At 49.2% G+C, this 10,613-nt stretch overlaps 1 protein-coding gene across 2 annotated transcripts in view; it reads left to right on the top strand.

The window, feature by feature from the left end:
* The first annotated feature begins 556 nt into the window (after positions 1-556).
* The window catches only part of Cand2 (cullin associated and neddylation dissociated 2 (putative)), a 31,488-nt gene continuing 21,431 nt past the window's right edge, over positions 557-10,613 (top strand). For both annotated transcript variants that reach the window (XM_008854915.3, XM_029557070.1), the window contains exons 1-4: positions 557-677; positions 5,219-5,362; positions 7,357-7,511; positions 9,059-9,182. In XM_008854915.3, the coding sequence (XP_008853137.1) occupies positions 610-677; positions 5,219-5,362; positions 7,357-7,511; positions 9,059-9,182 (491 nt within the window). In that variant the 5' untranslated portion in view covers positions 557-609. The remainder of the gene's footprint in view (positions 678-5,218; positions 5,363-7,356; positions 7,512-9,058; positions 9,183-10,613) is intronic.

Raw genomic sequence — 10,613 nt, forward strand, 5'->3', positions numbered from 1 at the left:
ACCAAAAAAAATAAAAAATAAAAAAATAAACCGGCCCTGAAGTTCTGAGGGTTGTGGGGCAGGGACTGGGGACCCCTGGTGTAACTGATTGTACCCTCCACATCAGTCTAGGCTAGAATGGGAACTCAGAGGATCCAGCAAGGGATGCTTAGGCTCACTTGACCAACTTTTCTTAATGGACCCCGTTTCCTGAATGCTTACAGAATGAGAAAGCTCGGACTCAAAGTGAAGCATCAAGGCTCCAACAGCTGAATCGGCCTGAGATTGAGACTGTGTTCATGCATTCAGTTGGGCAGAGTTGGGAGCTGGGCAGAGTTGGGAGCTACAGGAGCCCTAGGGAGAAGTCGTGCTTCGGTGCTAGGTGGTGAGCTCCCTGTTTCCGGGATGAGCAAGCTGATGCTGCGCTCCAGCCCTGGCTGGCGGCAGAGTCCTCCTAGGCGGCCGGAGGCGGCTATTTCAGTCGGGTCCACTCCAGAGGCGCCCGCGGCGGGGGCGTGGCAGGTGGGGCGTGGCTCTAGAAGGGGGCGTGGCATGGGAGAGGAGTGGTAATGGGGAGGGGAGACCGCGCCGCCATATTCACTCCGGCCCGCGGCCTGCGGCGCAGCCAGCATGAGTACCGCCACCTTCCACATCTCCAGCCTGCTGGAGAAGATGACGTCCAGCGACAAGGACTTCAGGTGCGGTCCGAGGGGGCCCGGGGCTCTTTCCTGGGGACCACAACCCGGGGCCGCCCTTGACCCGCCCCCGCAGACCCCTGCGGGAGCCCCAGGCCTCCGCGCTGGCCTCGGGCTGCAGCCCAGCTGCGTCGACTCCGCCCCTGACCTCTTCCCGCCTCTTCTGCCTCCAGCCTGCCGGTCCCCCACATTGGCGCCCTCAGGTCGTCCATCCTAATCTCTCCTCGGCCTCTGCTTGGGACCCCAGTATAGGCCTCTGACCCTAATCCAGGGACTAAGCCCTTCCAGAGACCACTCCATTCCCGAGACCACCCCCTTACCCATAACCGTGCTCCTGCTTCGTCTCTTGGTCATCTTACACACCCTCATCTCTCTCTTCCCCAGGTCTCTTCCCTTCATCCCTTACCCCTTCTCCCCTGCCCCTCAGTTCTTACTCCCTCTCCCAAGAAGGATGCTTGGCTGAGTCTGGTTTGCAGGCAGGAGGCAAAGGTTGGGGGGGGGGGGGATTCTACTTCCTTATGCTTTTCTCCTGTACCCTTTCCGAGCATTCTAGAACCACAGGACCAGAGCTGTGAAGAATGATGGGAACATCTGATGCAGTCCCTCATCTGCAGGGGAAACAGGCTCACTTGACTCTAAGAGGTCTAGAACCACAGGAACAGAATTGTAGAGAATGATGGGAACATCTGGTATAGCCCCTCATCTGCAGGGGAAACAGGCTCACTTGACTCATTATCCGAGAACCAGCTCTGTACCCTCCCAGCTAGCTGAACTCTACACCCACTCTCAGTCTTCTGTCACATTTATCCCCCCTTTTACAGATAAGGAAACAGAGGTTCAGGGCCATGAAGGGTCTAAGTGCAATGCCAAAGCCAGGACCAAGTCTTAACACAGAGGTGGATGTCTTAGTGAGGCTCTGAATCCAGCCATAATGGATGGGGGTTGAAGCTTTTATCCTGTAAACCATTCCTTGACACCTATCCTCAGGTCCCCATGGTGGTAGTAGGTCCTTGGAGCCTTTGTCCTTGCTTCCGATCCTGGCTGCCATGACTTCCTGACTCTGTGATATTGGGCAAGTTACTCCACCCCTCTGAACCTTAGCTACTATTGGTTGTTGGTGGTTGTGATGTGCTTAGATACCAGGTAAGTGCTTCATGAATGGTCGTTGGTATGATTCTGTGTGTATTGGAGGTCTGCCCCACCCTCCTGCCTCTCTGGACCTTGCACCTCCAGCACCCCACCTTCATTGCTTGCTCCCACTCAGTTGTCATCAAGATGCCTCTGGACCCATCAAGTGCAGGGCTAGGCACTTCCCTCTGTTTCTGTCACTTTCGAGGCTCCTGTTGGTGGCTTAGAGCCTGTACAGGGGCACAGGGTAGGTAGGCGCTAAGAAAATGTTCTTTGGGCCCAGGCTCTTCCTGTTCTTCAGAGGTCTGGAGGGAGACTTTGCTTGCCCAAGGTCACATGGCTTGCCAGAGCTGAGGGGACATGTCTCCTGGGTCTCCAGTGTCAGGAAGAGTCTGAGGGAGTTGGCCATACCAGCCAGGGCCTGAAAAGCCCTTTCAGCCTGTCCCTGCCAGCAGGCTGAGGACACTTAAAACCACCCTGGGCATATGAGAATGGTGTCTATTTTTAAAAGTCTGAATACCAGGGGGCTGAGTCCCCCAACCAGCTGTCTAGGTGCCATGTGGCTTGGTGTTTCAACAGAGTTGCCTCTCAGATGACAGGAGACTATGGCCCACAGTTCCTGGAGGTCCCAAGCAGGGGACAGGAAACCTTGGTCCCGAGCTTTGTGGGGCTCAGACACTGATAGGGAAAACCAGTACGCTTGAGAGATCTGGCTGAAATTTCCAAATCCTTTTGTGGAAACTCAAGTGCAGTCTGAGTAGCCAGGAGAGTTGTCTGGGAACTGATTTGCCCCCAGTTGCTATACAGCCTCTCTGCCTACTTGTCTCATCAGCATCACATTAGAACAAATTGTTCCGGGCTGGAGAGATGAGAGCATTTGCTGCTCTTGCAGAGACCTGGTTTTAGTCCCCAGCACCTACATGGCTGCCCACAACTGCCTGCAACTTCAGTTCCAGGAGATCTAACACCCTCTTATGGCCTATTCCAACACCCGGCATGTACATGATGTACTTCCATGCATGAAAAACACTCATACCCATAAAATTAAAATAAATCTTAAAAATGAAAGAGCCAGTTGTCCTATTAAAACCTTCAGGGATGCTATGGGAGCAGGACAAAGAAAATTCATGTTTTAAAAGAGTTTATTTTATGTATATGAGTGTTTGCCTGCGTGTATGTGAGTGCACCACATGCATGGAGTGCCCATGGAGGCCAAAGAAGGCATCAGATCACCTGGAACTGGAGTATGGATGGTTGTTAGCCACCATGTGGGTGTTGGGAACCAAACATGGGACTTCTGCAAGAACAGCCAATACTCTTAATTGCTGAGCCATCTCTCCCAAAATTCATATTTTAGTCATGGAAAAACAGACTCAGAGTTAAGCCAGCAGGTGGCTGAAATTATCCCCATTGATAAGTGTCAAGACCTGTAAATTTACTTAAAACCAACTTCTGTGCTGAAGCTCTTACCCATCAAATTACCACCCCTCCCTGCCCCCACAATGTCATTCTTTCTCTAAGAGAGGGGCGTCTATAGGAACTCAGGCTTTTGAAATGCTAAGGCATATTTTATAAGCATTGATTTCTGGGTTCAGGTTTCCCCATGGTGATTTGGCTATAAGGTCTGTTCTGCACTAGCTGTCTCCTGCTCCCACCCTCCTGCCCTCACCCTGCTCCTAGACCCTCTGTAGAGTTGTTCTTTACTGAGCATGGAGTGTTAGAGATGAACCTGCTGGGTATGTAGAGTGTGTGTCTGTGTATGTATGTGTGTGTGTCTGTGTGTGCATGTATGTGTATGTATGTGTGTGTGTGCCTGTGTATGTCTATGTATCTGCCTATGTGTGTGTGTGTGTGTATGTATGTATGTGTGTGTTGGTAGTGGCTTAATGAAATGCTCTCATGCTTTCATCACTGCACAGGGGAGAAGTGCTATAATGGAGGGGTACAAAGTGCCTTGAGAAGATCCTGTCCAGGGGAACCAGTAAAATTTAGGTGTATGTGGATGGATCAAAGTGACCAATTATCCCCAAGACTGGAACATTTGAGTTAGATTCTTGACAGGTGAATAGGAGTTTAATAGGTAGAGAAGAAAGTGGGGTTGCTGGGTATGGCAGCGCACGTCTTTAATCCCAGCACTCGGGAGGTAGAGGAAGGCGGATCTCTGAGTACAAGGCCAGCCTGGTCTACATAGTGAGCTCCAGGCCAGCTGGGGCTATAGGGAGACCCTGTCTCAAAGCCAAAAAAAAAAAAGTGGGGCAAGAAGAACTTGGAAATGCATGTTCTTGGGCCACAACCTCAACCTATGGACTAAGGCTTGAGGTGGAGCTATTGGTGATGAACAAGCCCACCTGGTGTTTCAGATTCAGACTTCAGGTTCAAATGTTTGCAGAGGGCCGGGCCTGTGTTCGTTGTCTGAAGTGTGGACAGGGCCAGTCTCTCTCTACCTATCTGGTACAGGTAGTTTCCCACACCTGACTCAGCCATGAGGTGTCTGTCCCACACTCTGGCATTCATGAGCCAGTCTTTGCTGTGAGATATAAATGACATAAGTGCTCCATTTATTGGATGCTCACCCTGGATACCCACAATTCCATGAGCAGAGGCAGGCCCTTTTCTCACCCCCATTTTTTTTTCTTTTTAAAAAATTTTCATTTATTTTAATGTATGCATATGCTTGCTTTTCTGTGTATCATGTGCATGCAGGTGCCTATGGAGGCCAGAAGAGAGCATTGAATTCCTTGCAATTTGAGTTACAGGTGGTTGTAAGCTACCTGTTGTGGGTGCTGGGAACTGAACTTAGGTCTTCTTCAAGAACAACAAGTACTTTTAACTGCTGAACCATCTCTCTAGCCCCCTCATCCCTTAAAATTTTTTTTTGATGGATCGATTTTATGTATATGAATGTTTTACTTCCATATATGTATGCATGTGTACCATGTGCATGCTAGCTGCCTGCAGAGGCCAGAAGAGGGCATTGGATCTCCTGGAACTGGAGTTATGGACAGTTGTTAGCCATGATATGGGTGCTGGGAACCGAACTTTGGCCCTCTGCAAGAGCAGTAAGTGCTCTTAACCTGTGAGCCATCTCTCCAGTGCCTCAACCCTATTTTCCATACAGGTTAACTAAGGCTCAGAGAAGGGAAATAATGTGTCCAGGTTCCCATTTGCATAGATGGCAGCTTAAGGAGCCCCTACCCCAGGTTGTGAGCACTTATTTAGCTTGTCCGCTTGTTCTAGTCTCCCACCCTGTGGCTGCTGGTCTAGTTGAGGTGGCTCAACCCTGCCCACAGCTTTAATGACCCACTTGCCTTTGAACCCCTATACTAAGGTCCACTTCTAAGGAACTCTGAAATGGTGTGGCCAGTCTACAAAGGCCTAGCAGCTTCTGGACAGCCCTCCTTCCCTCTCTCTCCCAGGTTCATGGCCACCAGTGACCTGATGTCAGAGCTGCAGAAGGACTCAATCCAACTGGATGAAGAAAGTGAGCGCAAGGTGGTGCGGACACTGCTGAGGCTGCTGGAGGACAGGAGCGGTGAGGTGCAGAACCTGGCTGTCAAGTGGTAAGTGGATGGAGTAGATGGAATGGCAGCAGGGAGGGCCCCTGCCCCTGGGCTGCAGCCTGTGTGAATCACTGGGCAGTTCTTGGGGGCACAGTAGGGTTGGACTGTGGCTCAGCTCCAGTTTCTCAGAAGTAGACTGTGAGCTGCAGGTTCAAGTATAAGGTTATGTGGGAGGTGATCCAGGAAACATAGAAGGAGTAGGGAAAAGGAGGTGGGAGGGAGAAGAAAGCCTGTGAAGTGGGCATGGCTAAGCAAGTGGCTGTCTTAGATTAGTTGAGATTTTTTTAACATTAATTTATTATTATTACTTTGGTCTTTTGAGACAGGGTTTCATTATGTATCCCAGGCTGGCCTTGAACTCATGGTGATCTCTTGCCTCAGCCTCCTTAGAGAGTGCTTGGATTAGATATGTACCACCATGCCTTGCTATGAGTTGAACTTTTAGCTATACCAGAGGCCTCTGGGGCCTGGCATAAGACAGCCTCTCTTGGAGTTGCCCACCCATGGGATGAGGATGCTGTGATATTAATCCCCTGGTTCTCGTCTTTGGCTGAGAGCTGTTCCTAGTATAGGGTGAAGGGGCATTCAGTTGCTGATATCTCCAGGCAAAGGTACAGGTACCAGCAGCTGAGGGTCAGGTAGGCATGCACAGAGTATGAGCTCAAGGGCATAGGAGTGAGGAGAGCAGGAGAACCAGAGGGCAGACTCCAGAATCTCTGTGTGGATACACATTAGGGCAGGAGCCTTCAACCCAGGGGCTGAGCACCATGGCATATGCCTATAATCCCAGCACTCAGGAGGCTGAGGCAGGAGGAAACCAGGTTTGAGGCCAGCCTGGGCTATATATTTTGAAACCATTTCTCAACAACTAAAGACCAGGAGAAATTTTTTAAAATATTTTATTTATTATTTTTATTTTATGTGTATGTGTGTATTGCCTACGTGTTTGTAAGTGTACCCGTGTTGTACAAGGCCCTTGGAGGACAGCAGAGGCTGTCAGATCCCCTGGAACTGGAGTTACAGTTGTTAGCTGCCATGTGTGTGCTGGGAATCGAACCTGGGTCTTTTGCAAGAACAGTGTTCTTAACCTCTAAGCCATCTCTCCAGCCCCAACCAGGAGAATTTTTTAAATCCATATCCAGACCACACCTCACACCAGTTGACCGAGGGATCTACTTAATTTTATTTATTTTTTTGTCTTTTTGAGAAGGGTCTCTCTGTAGCTCCAGCTGTCCTGGAACTCACTATGTAGACCAGGCTGGCCTTGAACTCACAGAGATCTGCCTGCATCTGCCTCCTGAGTGCTGGGACTACAGGCGTGCACCACCACACCCAGCAATATTTTTATTTTTTTATTTTTATGTGTTTTTGCCTGCATATATGTTATGTGTACCACATCCATGTAATGCCTACCTCAGAGGTCAGAAAAGGACATTGGATCCTCTGGAACTGGATCTCTAGCCCCCCAGAGATTTAGTTTTAAACCTCCATGTTCGTTCAGATTGTCTGGGGTCTCTGTGCCACTGCACACCCTGATCCCAGAGATCTGGGTTAGTTCTATAGCCCTAACAAGTCCCCAGGTGATTGTGATCCACTGAGAAGCCTGGCTCCAGGGCTCAGCTTGATAGGCATCAGCAAGTGGAAACTGCTTGGCACAGGCCCGTCCTAAATCCCCCTGCAGCTGATACTCTGGGGTGGCCCAGCAGTCTGTATTTAGTAAGTCTCCGGGAATGCTGACATACACACTTAGGTGCAAAAATGGTTGTTTTGTGGTACTGTGGAGCCACAGGGTGAGATGAAGAACACAGGTGTTGGGGTATACTGCTTTTCCTAGTAAGGCAGAGGGTCCCCTGTTGAGCTGAGGCCTTTTCCTCCATTGAGGAGGCTCCAGAAGCATGAGGGGACAGAAAGGGGCAGCCTGACTCAGGCTAAGCCTGAGGCTTTAGGACCCTTCTCCTTCCCTCCCTCCATCTCTCTCTCCATCTCTCTATCAGTTTGGGTCCCCTGGTGTGCAAAGTGAAGGAGTACCAGGTGGAGATCATTGTGGATACCCTCTGTGCCAACATGCGATCAGACAAGGAACAGCTCCGGGACATCGCCGGCATTGGCCTTAAGACAGTTCTCTCAGAGCTGCCTCCCGCAGCCACAGGTACCCAGGCTTCCCAGGCAGGGTGCTAATCTTCATCCCAGTTACAGGTTTAAAATACTCGGATCAGGTGATTGCTCTTTAGAAACCCACGCCCATGTTCTCAGGTGTGCTTTACTTTCTTCTGAGCCTCTCTTTCTCTTAGCTCTGTGTTTAAGCCTTTATTAAAGTTTGTTTGTTTCGTAGTTTTTTTGTTTTTTTTTTTTGTCTTTCTGAGACAGGGTCTCCCTGTAGCCCCAGCTGTCCTGAAACTCACTATGTAGACTAGGCTGGCCTCAAACTCCCAAAGATCCACCTGCCTCTGCCTCCCAAGTGCTAGGATTAAAGGTGTTTAAACCCCAACTCTTCTTCAAAAAACTGTTCTCAGAGAAGTTAAAGGACCTGAGGTTCCTTGGTGGTACAGAATTCAGACCCATATCATTTTACATTCATGGATATTAGGAATGTGTTCATAGATGCAAGTAAGGCACTCTAACTCACGGCAGATTAAAGACCTGCCATAACTCTGGAGGGATAGCTCTTTCCTCCTCTTCCTCTTCCTCCTCTTCTTCCTCTTCTTTTTGGTGGTACTGGGAATCAAACACGGGGGCTTGTATATTTGTATATACTAGGCAAGTGCTCTGCCACTAAGCTGAATCTGCAGCCTGGCCACTCCCATTTTTGTAGTAATTCTTTTTTTTTTAATATTTTTTATTCATTTATTTATTTTTATTATTTTTCATGTGTATGAGTGTATTGCCTGCATGTATGTGAGTGCACCCGTGTCAGGCAATGCTGCAGAGGTCAGAAGAGGGCTCTGGATTCCCCTGGAACTGGAGTTCAGGATGGTTCATAGCTGCCATATGGATGCTGGGAATCGAACCTGGGTCCTCTGCAAAAGCAGTCAGTGCTCAACCGCTGAGCCATCTCTGCAGCCCTGTAGCAATTCATTTTGTAGCTCAATCTTAATAGAGTTGCATTCTCTGTTCATGTTCTCTCCCCTTCATAAGAAAAGACACATTTTCCCAGAAGACTTCAGAAGATTTTTTTTTAGTATTTTTTTATTATTTTTATTTTATGTGTATGTGTGTATTGCCTGCATGTAGGGAAGTCCACCCATGTTGTGCAATGCCTGTGGAGGTCAGAAGAGGCTGTTGGATACCTTGGAACTGAAGTTACAGGCAGTTTGTTAGCTGCCATGTGGGTGCTGGGATTTGAACCCAGGTCTTCTGCAAGAACAACCAGTGTTCTTAACCACTGAGACATCTCTCCAGCACAGAAGATTTTTTTATTGGTCAGAGCTGGGGACCTGGCCACTGCTAACAGCAAAGAATTGATAAAAGAAGTGTTTAACTTTCCCACCACCCTGGTAAAAGGGTGTGAACCAGCCAGCAGCTCAGTCATCAGTTTGACTATTGTAGTTGGTTCAGACTCAGGTCAAATCTTGGACCATTGGAGCCCTGGCTTTCCTGGACCACAGACTTCCAGGGGATGTGGGCTCAGGCAGACCAGAGATGGAGGCTATCTTTCCAAGCCCAAGGCTCACCCTGCCCACCTTGTGCCCTATGCAGGCTCAGGGCTGGCCATTAATGTGTGCCGCAAGATCACAGGTCAGCTCACCAGTGCCATCGCCCAGCAGGAGGATGTGGCTGTACAGCTGGAAGCCCTGGACATCCTCTCTGACATGCTGAGCAGGTGAGCAAGGCTGCCCTGGGCAAGGAAGGAGACAGGCAAGACTCTGATACATGGTCTGCGGGTCAGGCCCTGTATTCTGGGCTCCTTAGTCACCCAGCAGCTCTGGAAAAGAAAGCTGTAATGTCACTATAGAACAGTCTCTGAGAGGTTATGTGGCTTGCCCAAGGTCACACAGTAAAATCACCCATGGCTTGAGTTCCTGCTCTAGCCAAGAAAAGTCAGGAAGACTGGTATTTGGCCTGTGGGCCTGTGTTGCTCCTAGGGAGGAGTTCACAGGCAGGTGGCAAACTCTGAATGCTATAATACAGCAGACTAGAGCTGAGGCTCAGAGGGCCTAGGCAGAACTCAGGGGACTGCAAAGGGAATTCCGCCTCATAGAGGGGAGAGGCAGGAGAAGATTATGAAAGGTATAGGGTTTGAGACTCAAGGGGGACACTGAGGTGAGTGTCCTTTTAGGTAAAAGATTAGAAGATTAGAAGGGGGCTTGAAGAGATAGCTCAGTGGTTAAGAGCACTGGTTCCCAGCATCCACATGGCAGCTAACAACTGTCCCTGACTCCAGTTCCAGGGAATCCAATGCCCTATTCTGACCTCTGTGGGCATTGCACTCACATACATGCAGGCAACACATTCATACACATAAAATAAAAAAATAATAAATAAGCCGGGTGTGGTGGCACATGCCTTTAATTCTAGCACTCTGGAGGCAGAGGCAGGCAGATCTCTATGAGATCAAGGCCAGCCTGATCTCCATAGCTGTGGCAGCAGGGAGACCCTGTCTCAAAAAGACAATAAATAAATGAATAAATAAATAAATAATAAAATATTTTTTTAAATATTAGAAGAGTTGGGCTGGAGAGATGGCTCAGTGGCTGAGAACACTGGTTGTTCTTGCAGAAGACCTGGGCTTGAATCCCAGCACCCACATGGCAGCAAACAACTGTCCATAGCTCCAGTCCCAGGGGATCCGACAGCCTCTTCTGACCTCCATGGGCATTGCACTACGTGGATGCACTTGCCTACATGCAGGCAATAGATGCTTACACATAAAATAAAAATAATAAAATGCACCGGGTGTGGTGGTGCACGCCTTTAATTCCAGCACTGGGGAGGCAGAGGCAGGCAGATCTCTATGAGTTCAAGTCAAGCCTGGTCTACATAGCAAGTTCCAGGCCAGTTGGGGCTATAGAGAGACCCTGTCTCAAAAAGAAAAGAAAAAGCAAGAACAGGGCTGGAGAGATGGCTCAGAGAACTGTCTAGTCTTGCAGGCTTGCAGGGGACTTGGATTCAGTTCCCAGGACCCACAGGGCCAGCTCCAGGGAATCCAGCACCCTCTTCTAGCCTCCATAGGTTTTGCACACATAGGTACACTTACATATATGCAGGCAAAATACTCATATACATAAAAACTTCTTTAAAATTTTTATTATTT

The sequence above is a fragment of the Nannospalax galili genome, unplaced genomic scaffold, assembly GCF_000622305.1.
Source record: "Nannospalax galili isolate Female #2095 unplaced genomic scaffold, S.galili_v1.0 scaffold406, whole genome shotgun sequence".
Taxonomy (NCBI): Eukaryota; Metazoa; Chordata; class Mammalia; order Rodentia; family Spalacidae; genus Nannospalax; species Nannospalax galili.